Source organism: Odontesthes bonariensis, chromosome 13 (genome assembly GCF_027942865.1).
Source record: "Odontesthes bonariensis isolate fOdoBon6 chromosome 13, fOdoBon6.hap1, whole genome shotgun sequence".
In the NCBI taxonomy this organism is placed as follows: Eukaryota; Metazoa; Chordata; class Actinopteri; order Atheriniformes; family Atherinopsidae; genus Odontesthes; species Odontesthes bonariensis.
The window spans coordinates 38,208,283-38,223,452 of NC_134518.1; the positions used below are offsets into that span (position 1 = coordinate 38,208,283).

At 48.0% G+C, this 15,170-nt stretch overlaps 2 protein-coding genes across 5 annotated transcripts in view; one reads left to right on the forward strand and one right to left on the reverse strand.

Moving 5' to 3' along the window:
- The window catches only part of tbc1d2 (TBC1 domain family, member 2), a 35,189-nt gene extending 30,115 nt beyond the window's left edge, over window positions 1-5,074 (forward strand). Inside the window, exons 14-17 of one of the 2 annotated variants that reach the window (XM_075482030.1) lie at window positions 1,221-1,341; window positions 1,482-1,667; window positions 4,306-4,427; window positions 4,697-5,074. In XM_075482030.1, the coding sequence (XP_075338145.1) occupies window positions 1,221-1,341; window positions 1,482-1,667; window positions 4,306-4,427; window positions 4,697-4,898 (631 nt within the window). In that variant the 3' untranslated portion in view covers window positions 4,899-5,074. Of the gene's footprint in view, window positions 1-1,220; window positions 1,342-1,481; window positions 1,668-4,305; window positions 4,432-4,696 lie in introns of those variants that run through there. The other variant, XM_075482031.1, reaches the window with a different exon arrangement.
- A 6,927-nt stretch (window positions 5,075-12,001) lies between these two features.
- The window catches only part of slc44a1b (solute carrier family 44 member 1b), a 51,992-nt gene continuing 48,823 nt past the window's right edge, over window positions 12,002-15,170 (reverse strand). For 2 of the 3 annotated variants that reach the window (XM_075482035.1, XM_075482036.1), the window contains exon 16: window positions 12,002-15,168. In XM_075482035.1, the coding sequence (XP_075338150.1) occupies window positions 15,145-15,168 (24 nt within the window). In that variant the 3' untranslated portion in view covers window positions 12,002-15,144. The remainder of the gene's footprint in view (window positions 15,169-15,170) is intronic. The other variant, XM_075482034.1, reaches the window with a different exon arrangement.

Below are 15,170 nucleotides of genomic sequence, written 5' to 3' on the forward strand. Positions count from 1 at the left end.
TTTGGGTCATGTGACGCGGTCATGTGACGCGGTCATGTAACTGTGGGTCATGTGACATGGTCATGTGACTGGGTCATGTGACCTGGTCATGTGACTTTGGGTCATGTGACCTGGTTATGTGACTTTGGGTCATGTGACCTGGTCGTGTGACGCAGTCATGTGACGCGGTCATGTAACTGTGGGTCATGTGACATGGTCATGTGACTGTGGGTCATGTGACTGTGGGTCATGTGACATGGTCATGTGACCTGGTCATGTGACTTTGGGTCATGTGACGCGGTCATGTGACTGTGGGTCATGTGACCTGGTCGTGTGCCGCGGTCATATGACGCGGTCATGTAACTTTGGGTCATGTGACGCGGTCATGTAACTGTGGGTCATGTGACATGGTCATGTGACGCGGTCATGTGACTGTGGATCATGTGACGCGGTCACGTGATGCGGTCATGTGACGCGGTCATGTGACCTGATCATGGAACTGGGTCATGTGATGCGGTCATGTGACTGTGGGTCATGTGACTTTGGGTCATGTGACATGGTCATGTGACGCGGTCATGTGACTGTGGGTCATGTGACGCGGTCATGTGACTGTGGGTCATGTGACTTTGGGTCATGTGACTGGGTCATGTGACATGGTCATGTGACTGTGGGTCGCGACCTGATCATGTGACTTTGGGTCATGTGACTTTGGGTCATGTGACTTTGGGTCATGTGACGCGGTCATGTGACTGTGGGTCATGTGACTGTGGGTCATGTGACTGGGTCATGCTACATGGTCATGTGACTGTGGGTCATGTGACTGTGGGTCATGTGACTTTGGGTCATGTGACTGTGGGTCATGTGACTGTGGGTCATGTGACATGGTCATGTGACATGGTCATGTGACTTTGGGTTATGTGACGCGGTCATGTGACATGGTCTTGTGACTTTGGGTCATGTGACTTTGGGTCATGTGACGCGGTCATGTGACATGGTCTTGTGACTGTGGGTCATGTGACTGTGGGTCATGTGACTTTGGGTCATGTGACTTTGGGTCATGTGACTGTGGGTCATGTGACTGTGGGTCATGTGACATGGTCTTGTGACTTTGGGTCATGTGACTTTGGGTCATGTGACGCGGTCATGTGATATGGTCATGTGACTGTGGGTCATGTGACTGTGGGTCTTGTGACTTTGGGTCATGTGACTGTGGGTCATGTGACTCCCTGCTCTTCTCTCAGGCTGGCGGCCATCGCTCTCCTCGTCCTGCAGAGTGAAGAAGACGCCTTCTGGTGTCTGGTGGCCGTGGTGGAGGCCATCATGCCTCAGGACTACTACACCAAGAACCTGGTGGCGTCTCAGGTGAGTTGCCCCGCCCACCTGCTCACCTGCTCCTCATTCATACTGACACAGCAAAGATCCGTGTCTCTGATGGCGTCTCTGATGGCGTCTCTGATGGCGTCTCTGTCTCTGATGGCGTCTCTGATGGCGTCTCTTTTCAGGCGGACCAGCGGGTGCTGAAGGACTTCCTGGGGGAGAAGCTTCCCCGCCTGGCGGCTCACTTCGAGGGTCACAACATCGACGTGTCCCTGATCACCTTCAACTGGTTCCTGGTGGTGTTCGTGGAGAGTCTGCCCAGCGACATCCTGCTGCGGCTGTGGGACGCCTTCCTGTACGAGGGCACCAAGGTACGCCTGAACCACCACGCCAACACTTTGTGTTCTATTAGGATTGGTCTGATGCGTCATCATGAAAATCTTTGTGACATTGAATTTATTTCTTCAACCTGTTTTTAACTTGTTAGTTAAAAACTCAGAAACTGTGTGAAGCTGCAGGGAGACGGTTCCTCCTTACATTAACATTACAGATTACATTACAGATTACATTACATCACAGATTACATTACATTACAGATTACATTACATCACATTACATTACAGATTACATCACAGATTACATTACAGATTACATTAACATTACATTACATTACAGATTACATTACATTACAGATTACATTACATCACATTACAGATTACATCACAGATTACATTACAGATTACATTACATCACAGATTACATTACATCACAGATTACATTACAGATTACATTACATCACAGATTACAGATTACATCACAGATTACATTACATTACAGATTACATTAGATTACAGATTACATTACATCACAGATTACATTACATCACATTACATTACAGATTACATTACATCACATTACATTACATTACAGATTACATCACATTACATTACATTACAGATTACATTACATTACAGATTACATTACATCACAGATTACATTACAGATTACATTACATCACATTACATTACATTACAGATTACATCAGATTACATTACATTACAGATTACATTACATTACAGATTACATTACATCACAGATTACATTACAGATTACATCACAGATTACATTACAGATTACATCACAGATTACATTACATTACAGATTACATCACGATTACATTACATTACAGATTACATTACAGATTACATTAGATTACAGATTACATTACATCACAGATTACATTACATTACAGATTAAATCACAGATTACATTACAGATTACATCACAGATTACATTACATCACAGATTACATTACATCACATCACATTACATTACATTACGGTCATTTTTTCAGACGCTTTTCTCCAAAGCCACTTACCACAAGTGTGTTCAACATCGGTAGGCAAAAAAACTTCAGCTCACAAGAAATCATAAGTGCATTTCCTTCCAAAACCAAACAGCTGAGAGCAGAACTAGTGCAGAGTAAGTGCGGTAAGTTAGGTACCGAGACAGATGGGAAGATAATTTAGGAATCAAAGATAATTTAGGAAACAAATAAGAGCGTAAGGAGCTGGGAGGAAACAGGTGATGACCTCAGAGGGCGGATCTGGGTAGTGTTTCCTGCAGAGATGGAGAACCACAGTTGGTCATCCAGGGTCACACCCAGATTCCTCGCGGTCCGGGTTAACGTCACCACGGAGTCATCCACGGTGATGGCCAGATCTCTGAACGGGCAGCCCTTCCCCGGGAGAAACACCAGCTCAGTCTCAGGTTGAGTTTAAGGTGGAGCATCCACATCCACCCCGAGATGTCTGCCAGGCAGCAATGCTTCCACTTGGGTGTCAGAAGGGGAAAAGACAGAATCAGCTGCGTGTCGTCTGCATAGCAGTGGTAGGAAAAGTTATGGGAGTGGATGACAGAACCAAGAGATGATGTGTAGAGGGAGAAAAGAAGAGGACCCAGGACCGAACCTTGGGGAACCCCGGTGGTGAGCCTACGTGGCTTCGACACAGACCCTCTCAGTGTGACCTGGTAGAAGCGATCTGTCAGGTAGGATGAGAACATGGAGAGTGCAGAGCTAGAAACCCCCATTCCCTCCAGGGTAGAGAGAAGGATGTGGTGGTTCACTGGGTCAGATGCTGCAGACAGGTCCAGGGTTAGGGTCCAGGAGAACCAGGTCCAGGGTTAGGGTTAGGGTTAGGGTCCAGGAGAACCAGGTCCAGGGTTAGGGTTAGGGTCCAGGAGAACCAGGTCCAGGGTTAGGGTCCAAGAGAACCAGGACAGGGTTAGGGTTAGGGTCCAGGAGAACCAGAACAGGGTTAGGGTTAGGGTCCAGGAGAACCAGGTCCAGGGTTAGGGTTAGGGTCCAGGAGAACCAGAACAGGGTTAGGGTTAGGGTAGGGTCCAGGAGAACCAGGTCCAGGGTTAGGGTCCAGGAGAACCAGGACAGGGTTAGGGTTAGGGTTAAGGTTAGGGTCCAGGAGAACCAGGGTTAGGGTTAGGGTCCAGGAGAACCAGGTCCAGGGTTAGGGTTAGGGTCCAGGAGAACCAGGTCCAGGGTTAGGGTTAGGGTCCAGGAGAACCAGGTCCAGGGTTAGGGTTAGGGTCCAGGAGAACCAGAACAGGGTTAGGGTTAGGGTAGGGTCCAGGAGAACCAGGTCCAGGGTTAGGGTCAGGGTTAGGGTCCAGGAGAACCAGGTCCAGGGTTAGGGTTAGGGTCAGGGTCCAGGAGAACCAGGACAGAGGAGAGAGGGTTAGCTCGAGCAGTTTGGAGGGACTCAGTTACTGCTAGGAGGGCCGTCTCAGGTGAGTGGCCCACCTTGAATCCGGACTGGTGGGGGTCCAAGAGGTTGTTCTGGTGGAGGTGAGAGGACACTTGTTTTAAGACAGGAAGGGTAGAAGGGATACCGGTCTGTAGTTCCTGATCTCTGAAGGGTCCAGAGCCGGTTTCTTTAGAAGAGGAGTGACTCTGGCAGTCCTGAAAGCAGAAGTTTGCATTTTGCTCCTCAGGTGATCTTCAGGTACGCTCTGGCTCTGTTCAAGTACAAAGAGGACGACATCCTGAAGATCCACGACGGCGTGGAGATCTACCAGTACCTGCGCTTCTTCACTAAGACCATCTGTGACGGCAGGTAGGCCCCCACCTACCCTCTGGACAAATGTATGAATATGTGCTGATCAATGACCGATCAATGACCGATCAATAATCTACAGATGCTTCAATAATCAATCATCTTTGCTGGGTGTTAACGGGGCAGCTTCTTTGTTATCGTCAGATTTCTCTTCCTGATCACCTGATTGATCATGTGATTGATTGTGATTATTCTTCTTCCATCGCATCACTTCCTGTGTGTGTGTTTGTGTGCGTGCACGTGTGTGTGTGTGTGTGTGTTCCACGCAGGAAGCTGACCAGCATCGCCTTCAGCGACATGAACCCGTTCCCGCGGCGCCTGCTGAGGAACCGGCGTGCGCTGCACCTGGAGCGCCTGCAGGGGGAGCTGCAGGAGCTGGAGGAGCAGCAGAGGGAGTTCGTCACGGAGAGCGGCGAGCGGAAGGACAAAGAGCTCGGCCTGGCGGCGAGCGAGGACGATGATGAACTCTGATGCCTGTGCACGCTCTGACACGTTGAAGGTTTATGGGCTCCATGCTGTCAGCTCCTGGTTAACTGGTTACATGGTTACCTGGTTACCTGGTTAACTGGTTAACTGGTTAAATGGTTACCTGGTTACCTGGTTAACTGGTTACATGGTTACATGGTTACATGGTTAAATGGTTACATGGTTAACGGGTTAACGGGTTAACGGGTTAACTGGTTACATGGTTAAATGGTTACATGGTTAACGGGTTAACTGGTTACCTGGTTACATGGTTACCTGGTTAACTGGTTACATGGTTAACGGGTTACCTGGTTAACTGGTTACATGGTTAACTGGTTACCTGGTTGAGTTCACATTAAGCAGCGCTCACACAACTCAACTGATCACAACAGAGACGACAAACAGACAGATTCTCAGCGAATAAACACTTTATTATGATAATAAAAGGCTCGCCGCTGACATAAACGGGTCATAAAATGAAACTAAGGAATAAAGTTTTCTGATCACAAACATTTTGTGGATCTCTGGACAGAAATCCTGGTGAGCGCTGACCCAACAGCCACAGAACCTCTGATGGATCTGATGGTTCTGAACTATCTGTAGAAGCTGAGATGTTCCCTCAGAGCTCAGCGGTGCGTCCTGAGCATCTGAACCCTGCATGGTTTGTTTCTGAGAGTTTGACCCCTGAATGACCCCCCCTCCCCGTCCCAGCGTCCTGAGTCCAGTTTAGAGCTGAATCAGCTGTAAATGAGCATCGAAGGATTAGCCTCCTCCTGAGGCTAATCAATAACTCACTGATCAGAAACACGAATAATTCAGAGTCCTGCTGACCAGAACAGATTAGAGGAGTCTGCTGCTGCTGAACATGAACATGTGGCTGTCTCCTGTTTTATTACCCTGGGTTAGGGGTTATTACCCTGGGTTAGGGGTTATTACCCTGGGTTAGGGGTTATTACCCTGGGTTAGGGGTTATTACCCTGGTGTGTGTCAGCTCGACACATCACCATGACTCCTGAACTCCAAATATGCTGCCTCATTCTGTCTTCCTGTTTCAGTGTTTTTTCTCTAATTTGAACATAAATATTCTGTAACTCTGCTTCTGCATTCAGCTGTTTTCTTTATTAAAAGTGAAATAAACTGCATCGTACCGGTTCCCTCAGCAGCCGTAAGACTCTTCAGGAGGTTATAAACCGGCAGCTAAATGATGCTTTGGTTTAAAACCCGCCTGGTCTCAGCTCTGCTGCTGCTTCTCCATCATGTTTCATCCTGATGAACCTTTTATGGCCCAACAATGAATATTCATTTATTTTTTTAATGCCATGCAAAATCAAATATTTAGCCTTTACCCCAGATTACAGATGAGGGTTATTAAAAGCTGGGCAACGATTAACATGTTTAATCTAATTAATCACATGATTTCCCTGATTAATCACGATTAATCTCATTTGTACGCAGAATCCAAAAATGAATCCAAAAGTAGCGTATAGCTTTTAGCATTTAGCTTTATTTTAAATGTGCTGCCATATGAATGAAAGTGCCATAACATTTGTTGTGCAAACACACTTTTAACATCAGCATCTTTCTGTAGTTTTTATGTAGAAGCCTCGCTCCACTGTCTGTTTCCTTGAATGACTTGCTGCTATCAGTTGTGTGTTTTGCCTTTAAGTGATATTTTAGACTGGAACTACTACGCTGAGAAGACAATTCAACTTGGCTGTAAATGCAGGAGTTTTTTTTAAATTTATTCTGAAATATGTGCTTTTATGTTGAAACCAGTAAAACAGGAAGTAGCGCCGGTTAGCTCCGTTAGCTTCACACCTGTAGCGGTGATGTTAGCTGCTAGTTTATCTTTATTTTATTACTCCATGCTTCGTGGTGTTTGCTGTAACTGTGTGAATGTGATGCATTCAACAGACTTTTACAATAATAAAACCTGCGTTAAATAATTAACGAGTTAACGCGATAATAACGAGTTAACTCGCCCAGCCCTAATTTTTTTAGTTTTCAGCTCTGACAGTCGGTGCTGTTGAAGCGTTTTAGAACCTCAGGAGTTCATTTATCCCGTTTGCTTTAACCCGACTCTGCTTCCTGGTAATTATTCGTCTTCACCGTCATGCTGCTGCTTCAGCAGAGTCAACACTCCGTTACACAAAACATTCAATTTACATTCATCAGCAACATTTACTGTGATCTTTACATCATATTAATATTTTCAAAGGAAACAAATTCCAGACCCCTCAGGGGCCCCCCACCACTCGGGGCCCTCAGACCTCCACCGGCTGCCTGAATCAGATCCGGTCCGGTCTGCAGCAGCTGGTTAAACATTCAGGCTCCTTCTGGACCTCTGAGTTCCTCTCAGGAACCTCGTCTGGTTCTGGTTCTCATTGATGGTTCCATGATGGTGGAACCAGCTCCCAGCTGCTACAGATTTAAAGGGACAGTTTGCCTCTTTAAAGGGACAGTTCGCCTCTTTAAAGGGGCAGTTTGCCTCTTTAAAGGGACAGTTCGGCTCTTCTGACATGAAGCTGTGTAACATCCCATATCAGCAGCATCATTTCTGAACATCTTCTTACCCCCTGCTGCGTCCTGTGAGCAGAGTTCCAGCCTCGTTTTGGTGCTGATGAAGGTAGTCCGGCTAGTTGGCTGGGGTTTAAAAAATAAAGCGTTTTGCTTCTCAGAACAATATGCGTTCAACAGAGTAATACATTTGCATCACAAAATGGTTCTCCAGGAAAAAGTCAGACCTCACAATGGCTTGGCCCTATTTTCTCTCCCTTCGTATCACTGCCTGCTGTGTAAACTGTGCAGACCGAAGTGCAGACACCGTAACAGGTGCGGCTGTCGCTAGGTGGCTGAACGCATTGATATCAAGGGAGGCAAAAATAGGGCCAAGCGATGTGAGCTCTGACTTTTTCCTGGAGAACCATTTTGTGATGCAAATGTATTACTCTGTTGAACGCATATTGTTCTGAGAAGCAAAACGCTTTATTTTTTAAACCCCAGCCAACTAGCCGGACTACCTTCATCAACACCAAAACGAAGCTGGAACTCTGCTCACAGGACGCAGCAGGGGGTAAGAAGATGTTCAGAAATGATGCTGCTGATTTGGGATGTTACACAGCTTCCTGTCAGAAGAGGCGAACTGTCCCTTTAAGGAGGCGAACTGTCCCTTTAAGTCACTCTGACTCTGGACTTCTGCACCGGTCCTGGTTTTGTTCTGTAAATGTGTTTTAATGCAGAGAGCAGAGTTTCTGATTGGACCGAAGCTTTAATATTGTTTCAGTTTGAACATGTAATGAACATTTAAAGGATTATTTCTATCCTGTGGAGCCTGAACTCATCTGAGAACAGGGTCCACCCGTCCGGAGGTCCTGATCTGCCGTCTGTCTGAGCTCAGCTGGATTCTTGTTTATGCGTTTATCAGACGCTCCAAATCCCAGGGAGGCAGAGGGGGGTCTTTCCTAAGAACCCCGACTGGAGGTTCCTTTCATGCAGGGGGTCAGGAGTCCAGCCAATGAGGGGTAGATTCTTCCTGGACAATCAAACCGTTGAAGCTTTTTCCCCTCCTGTCTGCAGCCATGTTTCGGCTCATTGTTTAATAAACAGCAAAGACCAGAACAGATTCAAATGTTGCATTTTATTGTTTTTCTTAAAAAACAAATATACATAAGAAATGAAAGATATAAAAACCAACTAAGAACCAAAGAAAAAGTTCTTCCTGTTACAAACACCTTGTTACTGCAGAGAAAAGCTAAACTAGTGTCACAGCGGACAGTTAAACTGTCGGCCTACAGTCTCAGCGCGGCGTCCCCGCAGACATCCGATGCCTACCAGGGTCTGTAGTCCTGTGAATCTAACAGCTGATTATTCACACCGTACAAAGACCACGCCGCAGAACATCAACATGCAACTTGTTCTGGCTCAGCTTCCCTACGGCGGCCCGTCATCTGCTCGGATCAGGGCGCCGCCGAGCTGCGAACAGTCCCAGGTTAAAAACTACGGTTAGGACCGCGGCGCCGAGGAGTCGGAGACGCTCCGGAGACGCGGAGCGGGAACTCCACGTGTGGGCGGAGTCAGCAGAGAGAACGGCTCGATGAACGAACACGTGGAACATCGGAGGAACGCTCAGGTTTCTGCTGCCTGAAGGAAATCTTATCGGTTAAGTTTCCTTTCTTCTAGAAAACTTTCGTCATCGTGTAAAAATGCTCCGGGTGTTTTTGTCGTGTTTCCCACAAACGGACGCGAGCCTGAATGAAGCGAGACTTCGGATCAGTTCACGCGTGATGTCGCTGTGCGACGGCATCTTCGTGACATCACTGCTGGGTCAGTAACCACGAGGAAGCCTCTGATTGGAGCGTCTCTGACCCTCGGCTCACCTGTCGCCCCCTCAGTGGGCGGAGCCTCTACTCTGCTTGCTGATTGATTGGACGGCGACCGAAGAGTTTTATCCCAACAGAGGTTCAGCCTGATTGTTTCAGCGTGCGACGGGGAGCGGCTCGCTCATCCCGTGGCGCTGAACGTGGGCCGGGACGTTAGAGTAAAGGCGCTGAAGGTTAAACAACAGTCAGCTGTTTGTGGAGCGGACCGACACTCCTGAGAGGAAGATTTGAAGGGGGAGGAGCCCAAACCTCAGGATCCTCCTACCTGCCCAGGTAACTTCCTGTTTGGATCTGGCTTCCTCCTGGAGGAGTAAAGATTAGTCTTTGGGTTACATTTACACCCTAACCTTCAGTACCGTCGGAAGGAGTGATTTTTGTAGTCCTAACCCCCAACCCTTACCCTTAGCCTAAACCTACCCTAACCCTTACTCTACCCCCTACCCTAACCCTTACCCAACCCTAACCCTTAGCCTAACCCTAACCTACCCTAACCCTTACTCTACCCTACCCTTACCCTACCCCCTTACCCTAACCCTTACTCTACCCTAACCCTTACCCTATCCTAACCCTTACCCTACCACTTACCCAACCCTAACCCTTACTCTACCCTAACCCTTACCCTACCCTAACCCTTACCCTACCCCCTTACCCTAACCCTTACTCTACCCTAACCCTTACCCTACCCCCTTACCCTAACCCTTACTCTACCCTAACCCTTACCCTACCCTAACCTAACCTACCCTTATCCTAACCCTTACCCTACCCCCTTACCCTAACCCTTACTCTACCCTAACCCTTACCCTACCCTAACCCTTACCCTACCCTAACCTACCCTTATCCTAACCCTTACCCTACCCCCTTACCCTAACCCTTACTCTACCCTAACCCTTACCCTACCCTTATCCTAACCCTTACTCTACCCTACCCTAACCCTTACTCTACCCTACCCTAACCCTTACTCTACCCTACCCTAACCCCTTACCCTACCCTTATCCTAACCCTTACTCTACCCTACCCTAACCCTTACTCTACCCTACCCTAACCCTTACTCTACCCTACCCTAACCTTGAGTACCGTCTGAACCGGATCAGAAGGTTTGTCAGCTGTTACAAACAGGATTTTAAAAACTAAGAAATAAAGACAGATTAGCAATCTTTAGTGTTTCAAACTGAAGTAAAATTTGGTATTTATGTGGTTTAAAAGCTCTCTGATCAGCTCTTCCTGTGTTTAAATACTGATAAACGTGACTTGATCAGAGGTGACGTGTGATTTAGTCTCCAGGTGCAGATACAGTTTGGTGTTGGTAGGCGGGTGGAGTTAAGATGGCTGCCATCTTCAACTTGGCCACTAGATGGCAGTAACTGTTACCTGGTTTGTCTTAAATGGAGAAAACTGAATAGTTTCCAGCTTTAATGTTTGTATCAAGTCAGTTTCCTGCTGTTTTTATTCCATATATTTAAACTTTTATTATTATCCTGCATTAACTATAATTATCTTCCATTTTCCAGTGTTTAAAAGTCCTGGTTGTGACTTTAAACGGACGCTTTGTCCTCACCGCCATCCCATCAAAGCTCCTGATGAGGCAGACACGTAAACGGACTCCAGACTGGATTAACCTTGTTACTTTTCCGGCTGATTTTCAGTCCCTTTAAGGTGAAGTTGGAATGAAACTCTTCAGCTCCTGCAGCCAGCAGGCTAATCCGCCCGGCAACAGCGGTCACATGATCTAAGCTAAAGGATTTCTGAGGAGCAGAATTAAACCGGTTTATGTTCTCGGGACGTTTGAACATGAATAAATGTGAACACGGTTCATCTAAATACTTTCACAACTACTTCAAATCGACGTCAGTGTTGAATGAACTCCATCTTTAGTGCAAATTAGTCGACATGCGCAGACTCGCCGCTCAGCTGCTGTTAAACACCAAGTGTTCAGGGTCAGGAAGGGATCAGGAAGGGGTCCGGCTCAGTCCAGGGCTGTGTTCGAAACCGCCTACTTCTCCTACTACTCATACTAACTTTTTTTAAATTCCCGGATGCATACTAGATTCTCCTAAATGTTGGGTATGCATCATGAGGTTACTACTCATACTCAAACTACCCAAGATGCAACGTAACGTGACGTCGCCGATCGTCATTTCCTGTCAAAACGGCAGTTTCAAGCTAGCTACAACGAGGGTAGGTTCACTTCCTGTTTTCAAAACAAAAGCACCAATTGTATGGTAATGGCTTTCCCTATGATAAAAGGCAACGGGTATTTTATTTTGTGAAAATAACCGGAAGTGCGTTGCTCACTGCGGCTAGCTTTAGTAGCGCCGAATTCGTGGGAACAAAATTGTAAACAGCCGGTATTTTGTCAGGTTTTCAACACGTTGGGGATCTAAACGACTACTTTCTCACCTGAAAATGTTTCAAATGTTGCTAAAGTTTACAGAGTTTAGAGCTTAAGAGAAATCAGCTTCAGGCCGGCTGATTTCAGCTCGGGCAGGAGCGAAATGCATTGTGGGTAAACGCTCTGCACACTCTCTGATCGATGAGTATGCAGCATGCAGTATGGAAGTATGCAGTATGTAGTATGTAGTATGCAGTATGGAAGTATGCAGTATGTAGTATGCAGTATGGAAGTATGTAGTATGCAGTATGGAAGTATGCGGTATGTAGTATGCAGTATGGAAGTATGTGGTATGCAGTATGGTAGTATGTAGTATGCAGTATGGAAGTATGCAGTATGTAGTATGCAGTATGTAGTATGCAGTATGGAAGTATGGAAGTATGCAGTATGGAGTATGCAGTATGTAGTATGGAAGTATGCAGTATGTAGTATGTAGTATGCAGATTCGAACACAGCCCTGGGGAACAGCTCTCACATCTGGCTGAAAGGTGAGGTGCATGATGGGAACAGCTCTCACATGTGGCTGAAAGGTGAGGTGCATGATGGGAACAGCTCTCACATCTGGCTGAAAGGTGAGGTGCATGATGGGAACAGCTCTCACATCTGGCTGACAGGTGAGGTGCATGATGGGAACAGCCAATCAGCTGCAGGCGTTGCCCCTCGGGACAGAATAATGTTTGTTGCCATGGAGACGCGTTTGAGCTGATTAACAAACTGAGTCCACAGACGTCCGACCTCCAGACTCGACCCCGTTGTGCTGAGGAGCTTCCAGGAGGTTTCATTCAGCCTCAGTGGGGCCGTCACACACTAACTCCTGGATTAGAGCTTCCCCACTAACTCCTGGATTAGAGCTTCCCCACTAACTCCTGGATTAGAGCTTCCACACTAACTCCTGGATTAGAGCTTCCCCACTAACTCCTGGATTAGAGCTTCCCCACTAACTCCTGGATTAGAGCTTCCCCACTAACTCCTGGATTAGAGCTTCCACACTAACTCCTGGATTAGAGCTTCCACACTAACTCCTGGATTAGAGCTTCCCGACTAACTCCTGGATTAGAGCTTCCCCACTAACTCCTGGATTAGAGCTTCCCGACTAACTCCTGGATTAGTGCTTCCCGACTAACTCCTGGATTAGATCTTCCCGACTAACTCCTGGATTAGAGCTTCCACACTAACTCCTGGATTAGAGCTTCCCGACTAACTCCTGGCTTAGAGCTTCCCGACCAACTCCTGGATTAGTGCTTCCCGACCAACTCCTGGATTAGTGCTTCCCGACTAACTCCTGGATTAGAGCTTCCCGACTAACTCCTGGATTAGAGCTTCCCGACTAACTCCTGGATTAGAGCTTCCACACTAACTCCTGGATTAGAGCTTCCACACTAACTCCTGGATTAGAGCTTCCACACTAACTCCTGGATAAGAGCTTCCTGACTAACTCCTGGATTAGAGCTTCCACACTAACTCCTGGATTAGAGCTTCCTGACTAACTCCTGGATTAGAGCTTCCACACTAACTCCTGGATTAGAGCTTCCACACTAACTCCTGGATAAGAGCTTCCTGACTAACTCCTGGATTAGAGCTTCCACACTAACTCCTGGATTAGAGCTTCCACACTAACTCCTGGATTAGAGCTTCCTGACTAACTCCTGGATTAGAGCTTCCACACTAACTCCTGGATTAGAGCTTCCACACTAACTCCTGGATTAGAGCTTCCTGACTAACTCCTGGATTAGAGCTTCCACACTAACTCCTGGATTAGAGCTTCCTGACTAACTCCTGGATTAGAGCTTCCACACTAACTCCTGGATAAGAGCTTCCTGACTAACTCCTGGATTAGAGCTTCCACACTAACTCCTGGATTAGAGCTTCCTGACTAACTCCTGGATTAGAGCCTCCACACTAACTCCTGGATTAGAGCTTCCACACTAACTCCTGGATTTGAGCTTCCTCTCTGAATCAACCAGTCAGCCCGTTTCCACAGGCAGGTCCGCGCGGCACTGCTAAAAGTCACGGCGCGTCGGGCGGAGATGAAAGTATTTCTGAAAGAGATTTCAGGACGTTATCAGACACTTTGCTACAGACCAACAATCTAATAATCTCTACACAGTTCAGGGTCACAGTCTGGAGGGCGGACGCGTGGAATCAGCCGTCAGCCTGCGGGGCAACAAGGCGACACACTGGGCAACCGGAGGGGCAACAAGGCGACACACTGGGCAACCGGAGGGGCAACAAGGCGACACACTGGGCAACCGGAGGGGCAACATGGCGACACACTGGGCAACCGGAGGGGCAAGCGGAGGGGCAACAAGGCGACACATTGGGCAACCGGAGGGGCAACCAGGCGACACACTGGGCAACCGGAGGGGCAACCGGAGGGGCAACAAGGCGACACACTGGGCAACCGGAGGGGCAACATGGCGACACACTGGGCAACCGGAGGGGCAAGCGGAGGGGCAACAAGGCGACACATTGGGCAACCGGAGGGGCAACCAGGCGACACACTGGGCAACCGGAGGGGCAACCGGAGGGGCAACAAGGCGACACACTGGGCAACCGGAAGGGCAACGGAAAAGGAACTGCCTTCAGATCTGATGAGACGCAGCGGGTCAAAGGTCACTACGTCCCGTCGGACGGGACGACCTCAGACTTCCCGTCTGAAGCGACGTGTCGAAGCAGGAAGACTTCTTGTTGCTGTGGTCACATGATGCAGTTTGTTATTGCTGAGCAGCAGGAAGCTCCTCCCACCTTCTTCTTCTATGGATCTGAAGATTCGGGCTCAGCTCCACGCGGGGAGTCAGCTGACCGTGAGGTGGGGGTCATGTGACCGACGGATCGTCCAAAGGCTGATCTTTGTTTCAGTTTCCCCCCGTTTGTCACATGACACTGAGCCAACAGCCAATCAGATTTCTGCTCCTGTGCCTCCACGGAGTTTCACTGTGGCCGCCGCCCTCTGATGTGGAGCCTTATGGCCTCTGCTCCACCTGTCCACAGGCCCCGCTCCTTTTATGGAGCTGGGCTATCCAAAGGCCCCGCCTCTTTTATGGAGCTGGGCTATCCAAAGGCCCCGCCTCTTTTATGGAGCTGGGCTGTCCACAGGCCCCGCCCCTTTCATGGAGCTGTTGACGGAGCTATCCAAAGGCCCCGCCCCTTTCATGGAGCTGTTGACGGAGCTATCCAAAGGCCCCGCCCTTTTATGGAGCTGTCCACAGGCCCCGCCCCTTTGATGGAAAGGTGTCCCTTTGAGCTGAGCGGTGAGCGATGAGTTGAGTGAGTTTTATAAAAAGACATCACTACGAAAGAATGCATCAGCCGGTTTAAAATCTGCAGCGCTTCGATATAAAGTGCTTGGTTACATTGTTACGTTTTTACAGTTTCTTATTAAAATATCGTTTTCCCTGGAGTGAAACCATAGTAAACATGTTACACGTTGGTAAAAATAAACATTTGGAATGTCTCTTTAAGAAGTCCCAGCGGCTGATTTTGGTCAAGCTGAACTCGTCCCCGGAGCCT